Source organism: Marmota flaviventris, chromosome 10, assembly GCF_047511675.1.
Source record: "Marmota flaviventris isolate mMarFla1 chromosome 10, mMarFla1.hap1, whole genome shotgun sequence".
Taxonomy (NCBI): domain Eukaryota; kingdom Metazoa; phylum Chordata; class Mammalia; order Rodentia; family Sciuridae; genus Marmota; species Marmota flaviventris.
The window spans coordinates 23,777,557-23,800,453 of NC_092507.1; the positions used below are offsets into that span (position 1 = coordinate 23,777,557).

At 46.5% G+C, this 22,897-nt stretch overlaps 1 protein-coding gene and 1 long non-coding RNA gene across 2 annotated transcripts; both read left to right on the forward strand.

Annotated features, from left to right (window-relative positions):
* Window positions 1-104: 104 nt before the first annotated feature.
* On the forward strand, window positions 105-12,531 carry LOC139707234 (uncharacterized). The gene is made up of 3 exons (XR_011708808.1): window positions 105-372; window positions 472-598; window positions 12,442-12,531. It is a non-coding gene; the product is annotated as an uncharacterized lncRNA (long non-coding RNA).
* Window positions 12,532-12,562: 31 nt separating this feature from the next.
* Window positions 12,563-21,637, forward strand: Lck (LCK proto-oncogene, Src family tyrosine kinase). The gene is made up of 13 exons (XM_027937698.3): window positions 12,563-12,586; window positions 12,687-12,796; window positions 13,085-13,166; window positions 13,325-13,415; window positions 13,630-13,728; window positions 13,879-13,982; window positions 14,157-14,306; window positions 14,584-14,736; window positions 14,862-15,041; window positions 17,012-17,088; window positions 17,180-17,333; window positions 17,423-17,554; window positions 20,992-21,637. The coding sequence occupies exons 2-13, from the start codon at window positions 12,692-12,694 to the stop codon at window positions 21,192-21,194; spliced, it is 1,530 nt and encodes a 509-aa protein (XP_027793499.2). The 5' UTR covers window positions 12,563-12,586; window positions 12,687-12,691; the 3' UTR covers window positions 21,195-21,637.
* Window positions 21,638-22,897: the final 1,260 nt, after the last annotated feature.

Consider the following 22,897-nt stretch of genomic DNA (forward strand, 5'->3'; position numbering starts at 1 on the left):
GAATCACTTGCCCTGATAGAGTCTGGAGGGCAGGAGGGAGGGTCTATCAAACATCCTCCCCTGCACTTTAAACTTCCAAATACCACCCTCAGAATGAGTAGGGTCCGGCCTGGAGATGTCTAGGACCCCTAGAGGCTGAGGGGCGGGGGGCTATTTTGACAGGAAGCTTGGGGTGCTACAGGCTTGTGGTTGGGCTGCTGGGGCCTGGTTGGCTGCAGAGTCCTCAGGAGGAGGCAGGAAGTCAGGGTGGAACGTGGGCGCAGGGAGACAGGTGGTGACTGCGACGGCAAGGGGAGCTGAGACTGTATCTGGGCAGCCGAGCAAGGCCAGGAGGACCATGTGAATGGGCCAGAGGGCTCCTGGGCCGGACAGGTAAGGAGTACTGGGAACCGGGGTCCAGGGACTGTGGTAGGAAGCCAAGCCCAGAGGGCTGCAGCTATGTGTAGGGCCACATCTGCAGCAACCCTTCAGGCTGAGAGAAACACGTCACTGGAGGTCAGCTGGATCTCCCCTTTCCTGTGAAATTGATGGCTCTTGCCTCTGCCACCATCTGAGGAGGAGATTATCGCTTCTTGGAGATCTGGCACATGGACATCAGGTATTAAAAAGGCCTTCAGAAATCACCACGTCCAGTTCCTCATCCCATGAGAATGAGGCATTTAAGACCCACCAGTAAAGCGGTGGCTAAGCTAAACCCTGGAGAGTAGTGGCCTAGGCTGGGACACCTTTTTGCTCCACAGTGGAAAAGGGTCATAGGACAATCTTGAGTCAGAAGACCCAGGAATCAATACTTCTGGTCCCTAGGCCAGACAAGAACCTCTTGAAAGAGACAGAGAGTCACCCAGAGGATCCAGATGGAGGTATGAGAAGTGACCTTAGCCTAAGTGACCAGCATTGTTTGAGAGAGGGAGGAGACTACCAAGGGGAGCGAATGGGTTTGTGAGGGGATATTTGTCATCAGGGATGGAGTCCTTGGGCGGACACATCTGCTCTGACTCTGGGAAGTCTCAGAAAGAGAACGATGAGAGAGGAAAGAGGAAGGGCTATTTTTATCCCGGACAGGAGTACAGCTGGCCCTAGGCAAGGAACTTCTGAACTTCCATCTGGAAAGTTGCCTTTCCTGCCTTGCCAAATGTCACAGCAGGATGTCCTCCCCTCTGCCCTGTCCCCTCCTGCTCAGCCCCAGCTGCATGTATAGGTCAGTTTGTCCTCCGTATTGCGGTATTGCGGCTCCAAACCCGGGGTGGGGGAGCTCAGAACAGCGCCGAAAGCTACCTCCGGTCTTCGGAGAGGCTAACTCGGAGCCTTCAGCTTCTGGGGGTAGTCCCCACCTCAGCCAGACTTTCCAGGTTTCCCCTGCCTCACTGGAGTTTTTCTTGTCACATATTTTCCACCTAGTCAGCATGTCCCAGCCTTTCTCCTATCTCCTGCCCCAAGGCCTGTCACCTGTTGTGGGGACTGGAAACATGCTGAAGCTCTCCCTGAGCTCCAACAGGGCTCATCTACTCCCGGAAAGGCAAGAGCAGTCCCCTGCACTGAGTCCTGTGCTGGTGGACCCATCAGACAGTGTCCCTAGCTTTTGGGGCTCAGGGACAGTCTCTCTCAAAGGGAGAAAGGGCCAAGGACAGGGGCAGAGAATGAGCTGAGGGTTCAGAGGAGGGAGAAGACCTCCCTCAAGGGGATCTGGAAAGCTTCCTGAAGAGTCAAGGAAGTTTTAGAACAGAGGCCCATTTTGGAGAGTGAAGCCAAGGTCATTCATTATTCCTGGGTTCTGTTCCTTGGGACCATAAAGACAAAGTCCTCAGAGTAAAGGTAAGAGAGCCTAGAAGTGTGGTGTAGTGTGAAGAATGTGCATTTCAGGGTCAGAAAGACCCAAGTAGAATTCCGGCTTTGCCATTTCCTTGAGTAGCTTCATAGCTCCAAACTTTAGTTTACTTATCTGTAAAGAGCAATAATAGATCTCTCCCTTACAGGGTACTTGCAGGAGGTCAAAGAGAAAATAATGACTGTGATGTGCCCTGGGTAGTACCTGACACATAGTAGGTGCTTAGGGGAAGCCAGGCACTTCCTTCCCTGCAAATGATGCACTAAGGGTTGGAAGGGCTGTCCACACCCAGAATCACACCTACTCAGCGCTTGGCCTTGGCAAGGCAATGAACCGCCCATTCCCTCACACTTGTGGTGTGGCTTTGCAAACGAGCTGAGCTTGTTTCCTGTGTGTAGTGGAGTGTGAGAACGAAGGCACACTGGATTTTGAGATAGGCTATAGGGTTTGCCTTAGAAGAGGGCCCCTTATATAGTCAGAGTCTCTCTCTCTCTCTCTCTCTCTCTCTCCCTCTCTCTCTCTCTCCTGCTCCTCTCCCTCTCTGTAAAACACCACAATTAATATCATCCTAAGAAAACTGAAGTATGCAGGTCTGCTCAGAGTTAGAGGCAGGGGCTACACATACACGACAGGCTGGATCTTACAAATCCATAAAACACCTACAACTAGTGCTTCAAGATCAGGCTCAATTTATGAAAGCATTTCTGAGGGGAGGTGAGGTAAGGGCAGGTGGAACCAAGATATCATCCAGGAATGTTTTGTTTTCCCCTTTTGTCCTTTTTCTGCTCTTGCAAGCTAAATACCGCTAAATACAAGTTCTACAATGAGCTACACCCCCAGCTCCGGAATGTGGTCTTTTTTTTTTTTTTTTTTGGTGGTACCAGGGAATTAAATTCCCTAGGACCACTGAGCTACATCCCCAGCCCTTTTTATTTTTTGTTTTGAGACAGAATCTCCCAAAGTTGCTAGGCTGACCTTGAACCTGCTTCATTCTTCTGAGTCGCAGGGATTACAGGTGTGGGCCACCATGCCTGCCTGGAATGTGGTCTTTAAAAATCCACCTCAGTGTGCATTTTAAAGTGTCTGGAGTTGTATCTCCAACGCTTGTGCTAAAGAACACTAGTTCCGAGAGGCACCTGGAAAGAAAAGGGCCCAATCAACATGGCCTCTTCTACAAGCTCTGTTCCCCCAGGAGTTTCACAGTCAGTGCTAGCTTGTTAAAAGCTCTGCAAGTCTCTCCAGAGAAGAAGCCTTAATTCATTTTGTCCCATCCAGTGTCTCCCAAATTTGCTGGGCCACACAACCTCTTTTTCCTGTGCTGCCTGCCAGTTCCATGTCTACACCTTTTGAGACAAGGATGGGAGTGGAAGGATACGACTCTGTACTTGACACTCCTCAAAGGATTGTGCCTCTGACAGAGTTTTTGTGTGGGTGGTGGTTTTGTTGTTTTTGTTTTTCGATTGTAAAATTAGCACATACTTGTTTTTTAAAAAAATTAGACAGAATAGAGTCATAAAAAGAAATACCAGAAATGCAGCCCCCTCCAATTCTACTTCTGGGATGTACTCACTGGGAATATATTGGTGTGTGTCCTTCCAGATTTTTCCACATATAAATGATGCGAGACATCACAATGAAGATCCTGGTCCCCAGAGGCAGGCAGACCAGGGTTCAACTCGAAACTCCACCACTCATTTGTTTGTTATGTGGCCTCAGACAAATGCTGTACCCAGTTGATGCCTCAGTTTTTGCATCTGTAAAATGGAGATAATAATAGCACTTGTATCATAGAATTATCATAAGAATCACATGAAATAATGCAAATAAAGGCTTAGCATAAAGCCTGGCTTGAAAGAATCCCCCACATAGATATATTTAAATGCAAATTGGCTTACACTCTCCATTTTGTTTGGCAGCTTGCTTGCCCGGTTGATTCTAGGAGCTTTTCCTTGTCACAGAGCTCTACCAACACCCTTATCGACTTTAGCTAAATGGTACTTTGGTAAAAGAGTAATGGTGATTTTGAGATGTTATTTCCTGGCCAGTTTTGCTGTCTTGTGTTGCTATGTTGTCAGGCGTCAGAAAGATTACCTTTCAGCCAGCTGATGACGGCCTCCTGTGAAATGAAGTGACCCATCAGAGGGACACCCTCTCTGTCACAGAGGGCAAGGCCAAGTGATAGCACTCTCTCTGTTTGCTTACCTCTGTGTCCCCGGCACTAGATCAGAGCCTGGCACACAGGAGATGCCTGTTAGTTTTTTATCAATAGGCTGACCAATTAAGGAAGATGTGGCTGGGGATGTAGCTCTGTGGTAGGGCGCTTGCCTAGTTCCTGACATCATACCTGCAAAAAAAGGAGGTGGCTCCTTTAAGCCACTGACAGAGGCCCTAAACCCAAAGATCTCTCCCACAGAGCAGCATTTCCCACATTATAGCCTGTTACATCACCGATGTGTGTGAATAATTTCAGTGGATGATGGATGAACATTTACAAATGTGAATATGTGTGCTTATTTCATTGTGCACTAATGTGTAACTTCTGTTTACTTATGGCTGGTGATACTTGGTTTTTCATTGGACGAGGTAAAGTTTTCATTTCGGGTAAACATATTAAAGGTGAAAAGGTGGTGTGTGGGAGTGCCAAAAATCACAAAGGAAAATGAAAATGGTAGAGATCATTTTAGTCTGGAAGACATTTAAGTCTGGTATCATAAGATGCCTGTGCTTAGCCCCAAATCATTCTCATATTTAAATTAAATACAACTGAGCTGCACCCCTAGCCCTATTCTTATTTTTTAGTCCTTATTACGTACAAATCACCAGGTTAAGTATTTTATTATATGGGATCATCTATACATCACCTAAAATGCTCATAACGGTCCCCAGATGCAGTTACTATTTTTATTCCCATTTTGCAGATGGAGGAACTGAGGGAGGCTTAAAAGGTTTAGTAATCTATCCAAAGGCCCTTTGCCAGTGAGTAATTGAGAGATCATGAGATTGAACTTGAGTCACTATGAAATGGACATAGTGAGCTGAGCTTCCATAACCTATAGAAACTTTCATAAAATGTTATGGAGGGCTGGGATTGTGGCTCAGTGGTAGAGCACTCGCCTAGCCTGTGCAAGGCCGTGGGTTTGATCCTCAGCATCACATAAAAATAAACAAATAAAATAAAGGTATTGTGTCCAACAACAACTGAAACAATACATATTTTAAAAATTATATGGATTGCCACACTATAAATAAGGTTGCATCCAAATAAAACTCCCAAGATGCAAATGCACACCTAAGTAACCCCAGGGCAGGAACTCGCTAAAAGGGGTGAATTACTGGTTAGGAGGCCTCTACTCAAATACCAATTAGAATAATTGCTTTATAGTTCTTATTGATGACAGTAACTAACTAGCAGAATAAGTTTTATGTTTAAACCATTCCTAATTTCTGAAAAGAAACACATCTTGTAGTTGGGGGTATAGCTCAGTGGTACAGCACATGCTCATGTATGAGGCTGTCAGTTCAATTCAGCACACACACACACACACACAAAAAAAAAAAAAAAAAAAAAAAAAACAGAAAGAAAGAAAATAGTATTATATAAAAAAGGAACATGTAAAAAAGAAGCAATCCTAAGCACATTGCTGATTTACCCACTAGCAATTATTTACTATGCCTGCAATCCTGATTTTTTTTCCCCCCTTGGTACCAGGAATTGAACCCAAGGGCGCTTAACCTCTAAGCCACATCCCCAACCTTTTTTTTGTATTTTATTTAGAGACAGGATCTCACTGAGTTGCTTAGAGCCTCACTAAGTTGCTGAGGTTGGCTTCGAACTGCCATCCTCCTGAGCTGCTGCGATTGTAGGCATGTACCACTTACCAGCTTGCAATTCTGATTTTTGGGTATCATGATGAGGTTTATGTAGGTATCCGTATCCAAGGCTCTTCACCAAACATATGCAACTTTGCCAATAACCAAATATCGGTGAGACACAAAGATCAAGTATTTAAAATGTTTTAAATGATTTATGACAGATTTTGCCACAAAATGGCCTATGTACACTAATGATCTAAAGTAGAAGAGCCTACCTGGTCTTCATGTAAAGCACTGGCCCATATAACTCAGGCAAGAAGTTGGCACACATTTTAGACAAGATATTTTAAAAATCAATCTGGTTGGTGAGTTGGGAGAATGTCATCTTTTTTGTGGGGAGATACTAGAGAGTGAACCCAGGGTCTCACACATGCTAGGCAAGAGCTGTACCACTGAACTGTATCCCCAGTCCTTTCTTGTTGTTGATGTTTGTTGTTTTGAGACAGATCTTTCTAGGTTGCGCAGGCTGGGTTTGAACTTCAGTTGCTCCTGCCTCAGCCTCCCAGATAGTTGGGATAATAATACACACCTCCAAGTCTGGCTCATACACTTTTATGAGCTTTACATACATTGACTTAAAAAACATTAATCTAGGGGCTGGAGTTGTGGCTCATCGGTAGAGCACTCCCCTATTATGGGTGAGCCCTGGGTTCAATCCCCAGCACCACACAAAAATAAATAAATAAAGATATTGCGTCCAGGGGCTGGGGTTATGGCTCAGCAGTAGAGTGCTCGCCTCGCATGTGCAAGGCCCTGGGTTCGATCCTCAGCACCACATAAAATAAATCAATAAATCATATATATATATATATATATATATATATATATATATATATATATATATATATATATATATATATATATATGATATTGTGTCCCACTACAACTAAAAAATGAATACTAAAAAACACATTAATCTAGAATGTGTTTTGTCTACTTAATAAAATAAAATAAGATGATGCTTTAGCCAGGTGTGATGGTGAGCACCTGTAACCCCAGCTACTTGGTAGTCTGAGGCAGGAGGATCGAATGTTCAAAGTCAGCCTCTGCAACTTAGCAAGGCCCTAAGAAACTCTATGAGACCCTGTCCCGAAATAAAACACAAAAAAGAGCTGAGGATGTGGCTCAATGTTTAAATTGAGGGTTCAATCCCCTGTACTAAAAAAAAAAAAAAAATTAAAAAATTTTTGAAAACAAAGAGTTGGGAATGTAGGTCAGAGGTGGGATACTCTTGTTTTTCACTTCCAGTACTACAAAAAATAAAGTAGAATATAAAAGGAGGCTGGGGATGGGGCACGTAGCTTGGTGGTAGAGTGCTTGTACAGCATGTGTAAAGCCCTATTTCAAACCCCAGTACTGAAGGAAAAAAAAAAATTAATGAATCTACAAGAATCAGAAATCCATAGCTACAATTCCTCAACAACCCTGGGACCAGAAAGCCTAGTTCAGAAGATTCACACAGCCTGAGATTTTTTTCTTTGGTATCGGGGATTGAATACAGGGGTGCTTAATCACTGAATCAGATCCCCAGCCCTTTTTATTTTTGATTTTGCGACAGGGTCTCAGTAAATTGCTTAGGGCCTTGCTAAGTTGCTGAGGCTGGCCTGGAACTTATGATCCTCCTGCCCAAGCCTCCCGAGTTGCTGGGATCACAGGTGTGCACACAGCCTGAGATCTTTTGAATCAATTAAACATACCATGTGTGCAGGGCTGATGTGTGTGTTGGGCAGGGTGAGCACATGGCTGAGGGGCTAGAAGGGCAGACACTGGAATCCAGCTTCTACTCCACTTTTCAAGATTAACATGCCAGGGTTGGGTGGACCTCTAATAATGGGCAAAAAGTTCCCTGTGCCTCGTGGGAAGCCAAGAACATTGTAGACCCTAGTCAGAGATAGTCTAGAATCTACACAATTCTCACTCTTGGCCTTGAGTTCCTGAGTTGGGAGAAGAGAATGTCCTCCTTCATTCACTCCAGAATTCGTCCTCATTGCCAGCTCTGGGAGCCCTGGGGATTCCTTAGATTTCTTTCTTCTTTCTTTCAGACAATGAGAAATTTATATTAAGCTTTAATTTTGACTTCTTTTTACTGACCTCATTATTAACCTGGTTAGATCACTTTGGCTACCCAGCAATTTTTGTCAAACTAAGACCAGAAAGATGAGACCTACATTTTTATAAACAGATGTATGTATCTATGGCCTCACAGTGACACAGGGACGGGCCCTGCTGTACATACCTACATCTATTATGCATCCCTCTGTATGCACAGACTCATGCAGAACATGGATTTACACACAGAAGCACAACACTCCTGAATCCTGTGCAGACCTGCATTCACCAGTGAGGAAAATGTAGATCCTGAAACATGCATTCTAGGTAGAAGGCAAATTGTCCAAGAGAAAAGCCTTTGTTAGCACAATGGTCAAGTCCTGGGTGGGGAGTGGTCCACACCTTCAGACGTGTCTCTCTTCCTCTGTGACCTGTCAGGACACCCCTTCCTCTGTAGGCTGCCCATGGGATGAAAAATAGAGGAAAATACCTTGATAGAGAACATGGGATCTTGCTGCGTTGCTCGCGACTAAAACACTCAGGGTCACTTCAGGGGAACTGGGCTGCGTGAAATAACCACACATAAGACAGAAATACCTTTTTCTTTGGGGGTACTGTGACGGTTCCTCTGACCTTAAGGGTCTGAAGAAAGAGAGCCCACACGTGCTGACCCTTTTTATTGAGAAGACATTCAAATGAGGCAAAGGGTCAGGTTTCAAGGGGCTGAGTCAAGCTTCACAATGTCTGCTGTCAGCAGGTTGACTGACATCTAGGAAGGCCACACCCAAGGGCAGAGTAAGAGAAGGGGACACACAAAGGGCGTTTCCATGGAACATTCTATCCCAAACAGGGCAAGGGGAACAGGTAAGCATAGCTTGACCCATGGAGCTGCAGGAAGGTGGGCCTACGCATGAAGACACATTTGGTGGCATTATTTCTACCCTCAAGATCGGGCTACCGTCTTCAGCAACTTAAGAGTAGCCAGATCATTGGGGGGATGACCCGCAGTGCCTCAACTGATCAGGAGGGAAAAACACTGGTCACAAGAGGTGACAGCCTCCCACCGGATCTGATTTGAGTTTGCTTCTGACAGGAACCCTTAGTGTGTTACTGGGAAAATCACCTAACCTCTTTGATCTCCCAACTTCTCCAGCTTTATTTTTCTTCTTATTAATTATTATTATCATTTCATCTCTTTAACTTGTTATTGTTGTTTTGAGGTAGTAGGAATTGAACTCAGGGCACTCTACCACTGAACTCTGTCACCCAGCCCTTTTTATCTATTTTTTTATTTTATTTAATTAAAAAAATTTTTTTGTAGTTGTAGATGGACAGAATGCCTTTATTTTATTGTTAATTTTTATATGGTGTTTAGGATCGAACCCAGTGCCTCATGCATGCTAGGCAAGTGCTTTGCCACTGAGCTACAGCCCCAGCCCTATTTTTTTTAATTTGAGACAGGTTCTTGCTAAGTTGCTGAGGCTGGTCTTGAACTTACAATCCTCCTGCCTCAGCCTACTAAGTCACTGGGATTATAGGGGTGCACCAGGGCACCTGGAGCCTTACTCCCTCTCTTCTTTAAAACAAGATTGGCAAATTACATGAGTGCTTCCTAAACTCTTCCCTCCCAAGGACTATTGCCACTTCCTGTCCTACATTCCCCGACCCAATGGCTCTCTCATGGTTTAGAAGTTTTTGCCTACTAACAAGCTTCACTTAGCTACTAATTTTTTTGTTTTTTTGTTTTCTAGTTTAAAAACTGTGTGTGTGTGTGTGTGTGTGTGTGTGTGCTGGAGATTGAACCCAGATCCTTGTCCATGCTCAGCATGTGTATAGTTCAAATTTTAAACAGAGATTTAACTAAGTATGCACTGAAAAGATAATAATACAATTAGTCAAGCCAAGAACTAATTTCCCTACAGACTCTTCTCTTCCTGGGGATGTGACCCAGGGTTTTACACATACTAAGCAGGTGTTTGCCACTGAGCCCCACACTGTCCCCAGTCTTAAAGGATATTAGATACTTTCTGGTGGATCAAGATTCAGTCCAAGACATAGATCCTCCCTGCATGCTCTCTTGGACTCTCCCTGAGGCTCTGTGGCTTCTCTTCTCTCCCCACCTGACCTCAGCCTGGACCAGGTGGGATCTCCATCCTAGATTCCTTCTGCCCCTTCCACTAGCTTCTCCTCACTTCTATAACCCAGTTCATCCCCTCTTCTTTTTTTCTTTTTTTTATTTTTTTAGTTGTACATGACACAATACTTTTATTTTATTTAATTACTTTTTTATGTGGTGCTAAGGATAGAATCCAGTGCCTCACACATGCAAGGCAATCACTCTACCACTGAGCTACAACCCCAGCCCTCATCTACCCCCTCTTTTTTTTTCCACCCCCTCTTTTTTTTTTTTTTTATTGTGTTTCTTTTCTTTTTTTTTTTAATATTTATTTTTTAGTTATCGGCGGATACAACATCCTTGTTTGTATGTGGTGCTGAGGATCGAACCCGGGTCGCACGCATGCCAGGCGAGTGCACTACCACTTGAGCCACATCCCCAGCCCCTCCACCCCCTCTTTTTAACCCCAAACTTTTTCCTGCCTCTTTCCAAAGTCTCCCAAACTGTCAAGCTAATAAAGGACATTACTGATCTAGGCCTGCAGCCCATCTGATACTGGTATTCTCTCCTAGCATAACCAACCTGTGCTTTTCTGAGGCGTGTTAAATCACAAACAACATGTCTAGTCTACCTTACTAGAGAGCTCAGCTCTTGGTATGTTCCAGGTTTCTATCAATCCTTTTTGGGGAGCTTTTACTGCTCATCACTTCCTGGTTACAATCAAATGAGCATCCTAAAAGCCACACAGTCACAATGAGTGAACTCTGACCTGGCAGGATTTCTCAAATGTCCTCCTGCCCTACTGACAGGAGTCCTTGGGGTAGGAAGAAGAGTGATTCTGCTACTTTTTTTTTTTTCTGAAAGTCTTTTGGTTTGACTTAATATTCCATGAGCATTTTGTGTTTTCCTGCACAAGAGGTCCTTATTGTTTAACTCATATGAATAAGATCAAGCAACATTCATGTTACAGGAAGATGTGCACGCCATGACTTCCGGTATCTGCAGGAGGCTCTGAGTATCTCAGTTGGAGAAACATGAGCCTGAAGCAAAAAGTCCCACTTTCCCACCTTCCAGAGCAGGGGCTGATGGGGCAGAATGGGACCTGGTAGAAGTCTTTCCAAAGTCTATACTAAGATGACAGTTATATAAGATGACAAGAAAGGGATGATGATCCCCACATGACAGAAGAGGAAAAGTCAGGCTTCAAAGAATGATTTCAGTAAAGTCACAGTGTCACAACCAGTTTTTGAACATAGGTCTTTCAGACTCCAGGGTCTGTCTTCTGTCTTGCTAACCAGAAACCTCCACGGCTCCCATCTCCACATCTACCTGGTATAGATCAGCCGCACTAGCTTTGCTCTACCTCAAAGAGGCTGCGTGACTTTTGGCAGGCTTCCCTGGGCCTCACTTCGCTTATCTCAAATAAGAGGTTAAATCCAGGTCTGGTGGCTCTGGCCTGTAATCCCAGCTCCTTGGGAGGCTGAGGCAGGAGGGTTGCTTGAGCCCAGGGGTTAGACTCTCTCTCCAATAAATGAATAAATAAATAAACTCAGAGGCTAGTCTGATAGTTTCTAAGACCTTTACAGGTGGGAGAATCTGTGCACTGATCTTCTGCATATCAGTTGACATTTATTAATAATAACTAGCTCTCAGTGCTGAGTGGCTTTCAGGCAAATAAAGCACCCTTCATCAAGGGGGTGGAAGAGGCAGTAGGACTCATGCATAAATCAGTAATCATGGAACTCAGTGCCTGAGCACTGAGTAGAATGATCCACTGAGACTGTGGTCTGAGTAGAATGATCCAGGGGCCTGGGGGGATAGGAGAACAAAGAACAATGGAAGGGCTCCACAGAGTAGGTGACTTTTGAGTTGAACCTTGGAGGTGAAGTTCAAGTTCAGCAGGTAGACAGGCTGTGTGTGTGTGTGTGTGTGTGTGTGTGTAGCTAAACAGATTGAGAAGGTGGAGTTGATCTTGATATTAAACGGTCTTGAATGCAAGGTAAATTATACTTTATCGGAGGACTAGTGTTTTCCAAGCAGTTCTGAGGAGCAGTCCCTGGGGAAGGATGTTTTCCATCCAGTCATCTTCAGAGGGAGGCTCCCACTCTGACTTGGGCAGACAGCTCTTCTTTTACCTGCTGTGTCTATGTAGTTCTGCTTGATTTCATCTGGCAAAAAGTTTCCGCTGCTAAAACAGGCAAACAAACAAAAAAGTTCTGGCCAACAAGGCCGCTGAAGGGTTCTCTGCTGGTGAGAAGAAAAACCCTATTAGAAGGAACCCTCTGAAGGAGATTGTGTGGGTGTGGGTATGGGGGAGGGCAGAGGCCTGAGGGTGACTTTTGGAAGCCAAGTTCTCTCACCAGCTTCCTTAGTTGGGAGGAAAATTGTGATTAGGAGAGGGGCATCATCTTCTCTGATAGAGGAGAATCTGATCAAAAACTTAGGTCTCCCTCAAGGCTTGGTAAAGTGTGTGACCTCTGGGAGGTAGTCCTCCAACTCGGAGACTGGCAGAGGGTGGGGAGGCAGGAAGTGGGTAACTAGACTGACAAAGGTGCTTGTGGCGGTTTGCCCATCCCAGGTGGGGGGCGGAGCACAGGCGAGGCATAGGCCTGGTGTCAATGTACTTGTGGCCTGAGGGCTCTGAGGGGACACCAGTCAGGAACCCTCATTTCAGCTCTTCTGTGGCTGGTGAATGGGGGTCCGGCGGCCGTCGACCGTCTCAGGTACTTTCGGAAACTCCCAGGGCAACACCCTAAGACGCCTGATGTCCGGGGGGGAACAGATCTAGGGGGAACTCCTTCAGCCCCCTCTCCATTTCCTCAGGGACCATGGGCTGTACCTGCAGCTCAAACCCTGAAGATGACTGGATGGAAAACATCGATGTGTGTGAGAACTGCCATTATCCCATAGTCCCTCTGGATGGCAAGGGCACGGTAAGGGGCAAGATGGGGGTTGGTGAGGGAGCCAGGTGGGTGTGCAGCCCAGGAGAAGGAAAGAGCTCACTACTAGAGGCCCTTGAAATAACACAGCAGATCCTGGAATACAGAAGGAAAAAGAGGCCCAGAGATGGGAAGGGACCCTCCTGAGGTCACATAGTAAATACATAAATTCAGAGATAAGAAATCAGGTGGGAGAAATGGAGGAGAGGAGGCAGAAAGGAGGGGAGCCAGGATCTGATCCGGTCATCTTTCTCTTACCCACCCTCATTTCCCATCCCACAGTTGCTCATGAGGAATGGCTCTGAAGTACGGGACCCACTTGTCACCTATGAGGGCTCCAACCCACCAGCCTCTCCACTGCAAGGTGACCCCAACCAGCAGAGCCCGGAAAATAAAGTCTGTGGATCCTTGGCTGTTGGCCTTCTCCTCCCTTCTACGTCATACTCCGTCCTTTCTTGGTCCAAGTCTTGTTCCAGCTGTGACTCCAGAACTCTATTCTCCTGACGCCCCCTGTCTTTACAGATAACCTGGTTATCGCCCTGCACAGCTATGAGCCCTCTCACGACGGAGACCTGGGCTTCGAGAAGGGTGAACAGCTCCGTATCCTGGAACAGTGAGTGCCCCTCCACCCACCCACCCTGCACTGTGGATTCTGTGAGAAAGCGTTGTCCCGGGTACTGCATCCCTCTTGGGGTCCTTGACTGGCTCGAAGTGGGTTCCTTTGGGACAAAATGCGAGGCTCCAGAATGCTGATCCAGGGGTCGCGGTGGCCTGAGTTACTGGGGACCCTGATCGAGGGTCTCCAGCTGACTGCCCCTGTGGCGCAGGAGCGGCGAGTGGTGGAAGGCGCAGTCCCTCACCACAGGCCTGGAAGGTTTCATCCCTTTCAACTTCGTGGCCAAAGCGAACAGTCTGGAACCCGAACCGTGAGTGGGGACCTTGGTGGGTGTGGGTGGGAACGGATCTAGGGATCTCGGAGCGGGGAGTGGTCCTGGGGGTGGTGGCGAATGGTTGAGGATGATGGAGTTAAAAAGGACCAACAGCCAACGGCCTTCGTTTGCTTCTTCCGTGCGCAGCTGGTTCTTCAAGAACCTAAGCCGCAAGGACGCTGAGCGGCAGCTCCTGGCGCCCGGGAACACGCACGGTTCCTTCCTGATCCGAGAAAGCGAGAGCACAGCTGGTGAGCGACTGGGCGGGGCCTGAGGGCGGGGCCTCGGAGGAGTGGGCGGGGCCGCGGGCGAGTAGGTGCTGGAGGAGCAGGGTTTGAGCCCTAGACCAGGGTTGCAATGACCGCGCGGCTAGCAGGAGGCCACCCCTTCTCCTTTGCGTTTTTTTGGTTTGTTCATTCATTCAGGATCATTTTCACTGTCGGTCCGGGACTTCGACCAGAATCAGGGAGAGGTGGTGAAACATTACAAGATCCGTAACCTAGACAACGGCGGGTTCTACATCTCCCCTCGCATCACTTTTCCCGGATTGCATGAACTGGTCCGCCATTACACCAGTGAGCCCCAGCAGGACCCCTCACCTGTGCCCTATCAGCTTGTCTCCCCCTAGTCCTTCTCAGGGGTACCCTTCAACCATCTTTCAGGGTACTCCTTCATTACCAAGTGGGTGAGATGTGGTACCTGACCCTACAGCCCAGATGTAGGGTGACCGACCTTCACCCCGCTTCATTACATTCCTCTAGAAGGGAACTTGGAGAGCTGGGGGTTGGGGAAAGCACCCAAGGCCTCGCATATTGACAGCCCCCTCCCTCTCCCTTGCCCTTGCCCTTGCAGATACTTCTGATGGGCTGTGCACTAGGTTGAGCCGCCCCTGCCAGACCCAGAAGCCCCAGAAGCCGTGGTGGGAGGACGAGTGGGAGGTTCCCAGGGAGACGCTGAAGCTGGTGGAGCGACTGGGGGCCGGCCAGTTCGGGGAGGTGTGGATGGGTGAGTACGGGCTTCCAAGACTGCTGGGAAAGAGGGGAGAGGGAGGCGTCCACTTTCAGGGCAGTTGCTTGGCTCTGGGAGCAGGAGTTCCACAACTCCTTCACTCCCTCCTGTTCCCTATCCAGGGTACTACAACGGGCACACGAAGGTGGCAGTGAAGAGCCTGAAGCAAGGCAGCATGTCCCCTGATGCCTTCCTCGCTGAGGCCAACCTCATGAAGCAGCTGCAGCACCCGCGGCTGGTCCGGCTCTACGCGGTGGTCACCCAGGAGCCAATCTACATCATCACCGAATACATGGAGAATGGTGGGTGCTACAGCCATACCTGGACGCTGGAGGACACTGCTGTCTCCCACCCCTTCCTACCTCTACTCTACCCCTATTCTACTGGAGTGGGGCGGGGGCATACCCCTTTTGCTCCGGCCAAACACTGAGGGTTTTCCTGGGCATCTAAAGACCCACCTACAGGGGTAAGAAGAAGCTGTGTCATCTGAGTCTGTCTACGACCCAGCCTGATGTGGCAGCATTTGGAAGAATGTTCATCCCCATCTTTCCTGACCTGCAGTCAGTCCCTTTTGCATTTTTTTCAGTCAAAGCATCTCAGGATGCTTGACCTCAGAAAATGAGTAGGTCCCTAGTTCTGTTTCTCTCCTTTCTTCCCTGGAAACTTGGGAGGATGGATTTGCTCCAAAGCCTCCTTTTCAGTTCTGGGTGAGCCCGACGCCTCTCTGGGACTGCTGTTGGACAGAGTGAGAATCCTATGAAGAGGGATATGAGTTTCTAGGCTCAGCTTTGAAGCCACTGATTTGCCATGTGTGGTATAGGCCAACTCCCTGTACTGTCCATGGTATTCAGCTCCCCTAAGTCCAACAGCAAAAATCTAAAAAAGCTCATCCAAAAATATATGCAATGTCCATTAAGGACCTAGAGTCTGACTGCCTGGATTAGTCTTGGCTTCATGATTATGTAGCTTTGGGCAGATCACATCACTTATTTTTGCCATGGTTCTCATCTGTAAAATAGTGGTACTAATGCAATAGGCACTCACTCATGAGGTCTTTGTGAGGATAAGAGTTAGAACAATCTCTGCCATAAATTTGTTGCTGTTATCTGGCTCTGATTGTTTGGGAGTACAAGACATGTCTCTCTTTCAGGGAGAGAAATAAACTATTAATTAGCTACTGGGTTCTGGAAGTGGCAAAGAGGTTTTGTCTTGAGTAATAACTTTTATAGTTGCTTAGAGTGCTGAGTTGAGAAGGATTCTGAGGCTCATTGGAAATGAACATTGGAATTGATGCATCTGCCCCTAATACTTGAATGGCAGCACATGGCCACATATTTACTGTGTCTGAGTGAGGTTTTTATCTTTGCTGAATAATTCAGCACTTATAGTGGGGACAGGTTGTTGTCATCCTCACATGTTTTTTTTTTTTTTTTTTTTTTAAACGGTGCTGGGGATTGAACCCAGGGCCTTGTGCATGCAAGGCAAGTACTCTACCAACTGAGCTATATCACCAGCCCTTCACATGGGGTTTTAATCTCTTGGATAGGGCAAGTGGTCACTAACTCTTCCCAACAACTCACATCCATGGTGTCCTCCCAGATGCCCTCCACTACCAGAGAGGTGGTCCCTCAGGCCTCCAGGGACCATTTTCCCTACTTCTCATTCAATACATTCAGCACTGGGCACTGAAAACATTGATGCTTGGACATGGATGAATCAAACAAGGTTTCTACTGTAAGGGAAACTTGATTTTAACTTTGGGCAATGGGAAAACCAAAGTTTATGCCATGGGGGAAGTTCCAGCATGCCAGAGGAATGTAGATGATGATGTAACTTATTAAACCTGGTAGGATCTAGAAAGGCTTCCTAGAAGAATAATCTAGTGGACTGCGAAACAAGAGTAGAATTTTTTTAGCAGGCAGAGATAAAACAAAGAAAGGTTGAGATGAGAATCTAGTGGTCTGTGTGAAGAATCTGAAAATTGTCCATAGTGGGGGCAGTGAGAGAAGTGGCGTGGGCAGAGCAACCACAAAGTGGAGCAGGCAGGGTTTTGGATGCCCAGCTGAGTTGTCGGGGCCTACTTTATTCTGACAAGGAGCTTACAGACCCCTCCAACCATACCCTATACTCTGAGCATACTCACCTTGAACTCCTCCATTCTCCTAATTCTTCCTTTCCACGTGTCAGACACTGCCTCTAGACTCCAGTTAGGAGAGGAGAGTCTGGGACCCTTTCGGGCAATTTAGTCAGCAACTCTTGCTTCTGCCCACAGGGAGCCTGGTGGATTTTCTCAAGACCTCCTCGGGCATCAAATTGACCATCAACAAACTCTTGGACATGGCAGCCCAAGTAAGGAGATTGGGGAGCAGTTTGGCATGGGTACAGACCCGTGGGGTGAGGATATCCAGCCCAGGGCTGATGACCTGTACCTGGCCAACAGATTGCAGAGGGCATGGCATTCATTGAAGAGCGGAATTACATCCACCGTGACCTGCGAGCTGCAAACATCCTGGTGTCTGACACCCTGAGCTGCAAGATTGCAGACTTTGGCCTAGCACGGCTCATTGAGGACAATGAGTACACAGCCAGGGAAGGTAGGTGTGGGACATGAGGGAGTTCTGGGGTCTGCAGGGTCTGGCCAGGCAGACACGGGTGACCTCACTCTTTCCCCACCTCCCTACAGGGGCCAAATTTCCCATTAAGTGGACAGCACCAGAGGCCATCAACTACGGGACATTCACCATCAAGTCAGATGTGTGGTCTTTCGGAATTCTATTGACGGAAATTGTTACCCATGGCCGTATCCCTTACCCAGGTCAGTGCCAAGGGTAGGAACCACAGGGTTATAGGGAAGGGCAGAAAATCTTTGTCTTCTTACTCACTGCTTTCCAGGTTCAGAATTTGAAACTTTTGGCTGCTTATCCTGTATCCTCTGAGGAGTGTGACTCCAACGATCCTAAGCAGATCCCAGCACTGGCTTTCATCACTGTCTCTGGATCTTGTTCTTCTTTTCCAGATCCTTTCTTTAATTCTGGCATGGGCAGCCTAGTATGGTAGAAGTGGATCTAGCCTGGGAGTCAAAAGATCTTTTTTTTTTTTTTTAAACCAGATTGGTCATTGATTCTAACTTTCTGTTTGGCTTTGATCAGATCATTCTATCTTTTCATATCTATTAAATATAAGATCAAAATAGGCTGGGCTCTGTGACAAGGAAGGCTGAGGCAGGAGGATTGCAAATTCCAGGACAGCTTCAGTAACCCAGGAAGACCCTCTCTCAAAATAATAAAAAGTAAAAAGGGTGGGGGAAGTAGCTTGGTAGTAAAGCCAAAGCCACCCCTGAGTTCAATCCTCTACATATACCTACAAAAAAAAAAAAAAAAAAAAAAAAGAAGAAGAAGAAGAAAAGAAAGAAAGAAAGGAAAGAAAAGAAAAAAAAAGTTAAAAATACTGCTTAGCTCATACTAAGCTATTATTAATCATTACTTTGGGCAAGTAACGTCATTTCTCTCAGCCTCAATTTCCTGATATTAGAAAAAAGAGATTCTGTGAAAGAGCCTGACTCATAGTAGGTGCTCACTAAATACTGGTTTCTCTTCCCTCTGAAGCTTTTCATCTAAAGAGGGAGAAACAGATACTACCCCCACATCCTCCATGTCTAGAACAACATTCTTAACCCTAAATTCATCCAAGACAGGGGTGGAATTTTTTTTTTTTAATGGTACCAGAGATTGAACCCATGGGTGCTTAAAAACTGAGCCATATCTCCAGCCATTTAAAAAAAATTAATTTAGAGACAGGGTCTCACTAAATTACTTAGGGCTTGTCAAGTTGATGAGGCTGGTTTTGGACTTGTGATCCTCCTGCCTCAACCTCCTGAGCCACTGAGATTACAGGGTGCATCATCACGCTTGGCCCCAGTGGTATAATTTTTTTTTTTTTTTTTTTGAAAGGAACTCACTAAGAAACTCTAGGGAAAGGAAATGGAAAAGGAAATTGGGAGCAGGGAGGTTATGGAACATAGTGGCTGGATTTGCAGAGGCTTCCCACATTCCCAGTAAAATGTGAAAAGAACTTTACTCCTAGGAAGGTAAAGGCACCCTGTGTTCAGATGAGAGGTGGGCTCCCTGCCCTGGGCTTTACCCTCACACAGTCCAGGGCCATTGCTGGACCTAGACCACACTCCAGGTGTTCTGCCTACAGTCCTTCCCATCCTCCACTGTGCCTATGGAGGCAAACCCATAGAGAATGTCTCCATTAGAAGAAAAGGTAGTGAAAGCAGGATGACAGGTCTTGGGGATATAGACAGTGGCAGAGCACTTGCCTAGCAAGCTGAAGGCCCTGGGTCTAATCCCCAGCACCACAGAAAAGAAAATGATGATGAACAGGAACTGACAGGTGGCATTAAGGTCAGAGAGACAATGGGAAGCAACAGGGACCTTGGTGAATTTGCATCTGCTCCAGTGGAAGGAGGTTTTTTGATGTTGTTGTTTGTTTGTTTGTTTTAACAGTGCTGGGGATGGAACCCAAGGACATTCTATTACTGAGTCACATCTCCAGCTCATTTTATTTTCTGTTTTGAGACAGGGTCTTGCTAAATTGCCCAAGTTGCTCTCAAACTTAGATTTCTCCTGCTTCAGCTTCCCAAGTGGCTGGGATTTCAGGCACAGGCAACTGAGCCTGGAAATCTTTTTTTTTTTTTTTTTTTTTCAAGAGAAGCTCAAACTTGGAGTTTTAGGAGAACCTGCTTATTTCCAAATATAGGTGATTGATTCAAATTGTTTAAAACACCATATGGAACAAACCAAAGTGGGCCTGTGAGCTATATTTAGGCTGGCTTTTGTCTGGGTTGGCACCCTCCACTCTTCATGGGTGTTTGGTTCCCTGGTTTACATTTTCCTGTGTCCTGATTTTAAAATGTGAGGGACCTGTAAAAGGTAAAGGCCTCCCAGAGCAAGATGTGGGCAAAACTTTTTTTCACTCTTGACCAGGCCCAAACTCTGCAGGAGCAAAACTTTTATTTTGCCAAGCATTCACAGTTCATGCCTATAGTTTATTCTACTCAGGCGTCTGAAGCAGGAGGATTGCTTGGGTCAGTCTGGGTAACATAGCGAGACCCCCGTCTCAAAAACAAAAACAAAACTTCTATTTTTCTAGAAGGGTTTGGTCTTTGGGGATTAATTGTCTTCTCTCAAGAGACTGAAGAAGAAAACGGGCTGCGTGGGTATTGTAGAAATAGGGAGCTGTGGGTCTGGGGATATAGCTCAGTTGGTAGAGTGCTTGCCTCGCATGCACAAGGCCCTGGGTTCAATCCCCAGCACCACAAATTAGCTGTGAGCATGCAGTTCTCCAGAGCACCTCCTCTTGAGAAAAGGTACATGCCAGAAGCTGCCATGGGGGCCAGAAGCTACCATGGGGACCAGGAGCAGCACAAAAGAAGGTTACCAGCCCAATGACTATTTCATATGGGTCATGGAGAGGCCTGGTGAGCCTTCTCAGTGAGGGGCAGAGTCTGTTTTGCTGGAGTCTGGGGGTCCATCTGCTCTCCTCATGTGCCTTGTCCCAAAGCTAGAGATGCCTCCTCCTGCCCTGGGTCCAGACCACCATATCATTCTCACCAAATCATAACAACCTCAGGTGCCCTTTACGAAGCCTCTCCTGTTCAAGCACTAAACCTGGTGCTTTATATGCACTAACTCACTGAGTCCCCTTAAGAACTCTGTGAGGTAGGAACAACTATTTACTTCATTTTCCAGGTGAGGAAACTGAGGTTCAAAGAGGTGGCTTACTCAAGGTCCCACAGCTAACAAGTGTGTCACTGAGTGTGTAATCTGTAACAGGAACTCCCAGTGGTCTCACTGATATTTAGCAGGTACCATTAGTGTGGCCTACCACTGATGAAAACCTTTTGGATTGGTACTCACACCACGCCATTCAAATATTCTGAACATCGCCTGTATTTGTCAGTTTTCTGTTACTGTAAGGAAATACTTCATGGAGGTCAGGAAGCAAAGAGGAAGAGGAGGGGTCGGGGTCCAATACTCCATCAAAGGCAGGCTTCCGATGATCTCACTTCCTCGCTAGGCCCCACCTCCTAAAAGTTCAACCACCTCCCATAAGTGTCACAGGCTGAGGACCAAGCCTTCAACACATGGATCTTTGGGGAATATTTAAGATCCTAACTCTAGCATCAGCCCTGCCTGTGGGCTTTCAAAGCCTGGAGGTTTGATGTCCTTGTTTCCTATTGATCTCCAGGGATGACCAATCCTGAGGTGATTCAGAATCTGGAGCGAGGCTATCGCATGGTTAGGCCTGACAACTGTCCAGAGGAGTTGTACCACCTCATGATGCTGTGCTGGAAGGAGCATCCAGAGGACCGACCCACCTTTGACTACCTACGCAGTGTACTGGAGGACTTCTTCACGGCCACAGAGGGCCAGTACCAGCCCCAACCTTGATATTGATAGGCCTAGCTGGCTTGAGGCTTTCCCCCATCTGGCCACCCTGGCTTGGGAAGTTGGGGTTCTTGTGCCACGTTCACATGACCTATGCACTTATGGACTTTATACATGAATCTCACCCACATGTGACACATGTGTATTGTGTGTCATATGCATATCCCATAGTTGTGTGGGTTCTACATATGTCTTGTACATGTATAATCTGTGCACATATGTTTTGGAGACGATGATCTAAAGGTCTCTTTCTAGACACTCCCATTTTCTGAGACCACAGAGGGGGAAAAGAGGCTTATGATTGACACCTGCTTCTGTCTACCTCTTTTCTTTCTCTGGTCCAGAAGTTCCTTGCAGCCTGGGACCTTATCTGATACCTTTTGTACTCCTCCTCAGGGCCTGGCACACATCAGGAGCTCAATAAATCTCAGTTGATGAAGGTTGTATATCTCTCTGCTGTGCACCACCTTCTTTCCTTGTGGGGAGATACTAGGGATTTGGAAGATGGAAACTAGGTCACCCTGAGTTGGATTAAGAGATGGGATGAGTAGCCGGGTGTGGTGGCACATGCCTGTAGTCCCAGAGGCTTGGGAGGTTGAGTCAGGAGGATTGCAAGTTCAAACCCAGCCTCAGAAAGTCATCAAGGTCCTAAGTGACTCAGTGAGACTCTGTCTCTAAATAAAATACGAAATGGGATGGGGATGTGGTTCAGTGGTTAAGTGCCCCTGAGTTCCATCCCTAATACCAAAGAGAGAGAGAAAAAGAGAGAGAGAGAGGTATGGGATGAGTGGATATTTGAACTTTTTCAGCCCTGGTGATGCTGGGGGCCAAGGGAGGGCCCTACAACTGTGCTATATGGGCCTCTACAAACCTCTTCAAATGGGACAGCGTTCCTCACCCTCTTCCCAAAGGAGGAGAACCTCCTAGGGACTGGGCATGCCATATGACCTTCCTCTGCTTTATATTAAGAGCAATAGCATTTTTTTCTTATAGCTACTTATTTAAGAGTTATTTCACCTTCAGGATCTGTGTATGTGTGTGTGTGTGTGTGTGTGTGTGTGCGCGCGCGCGCGTGCGCATTATCGGGATTGTGGAATTGAACTCAGTGCTCCACACATACTTTTTTAAAATATTTTTTATTAGTTGTAGTTGGACACAAAACCTTTATTTTGTTGATTTATACGTGGTGCTGAGGATTGAACACAGGGTCCCGCACGTGCTAGGCAAGCACTCTACCACTGAGACACAACCCCAGCCCAGGGCTCCACACATTCTAGCAAGTACTTTGCCACTGAGCTACATCCCCAGCCCTTTTGTAAACTTCATTTTGAGATAGTGTCTCACTGAGTTGCCCAGGCTGGACTTTGACTTGTGATTCTCCTGTCTCAGCCTCCAGTGTTACTGGGATTACAGGTGACTGACACCGTTTCCAGCAAAGGGTGTTTTAAAATATTGATTTTTTAATTCACTCATTTAACAAATATTTATTGGACCTCTACTGTGTGCCAGGCACTGTTTGAGGCTCATAGGCTATGCAGTAGGCAACACACACACAAACCTCTATTTCATGACATTTACATTCTAGCAAGGGAAAACATGCAATAAACATCACAAAGAAGTAAAATTATATAGAATGTTGTAGATGATGAGTGCTAAGGCAAAATGAGGGCAGGGTAAGGGGAGTTAGGAATGTTATATTTTGGGGA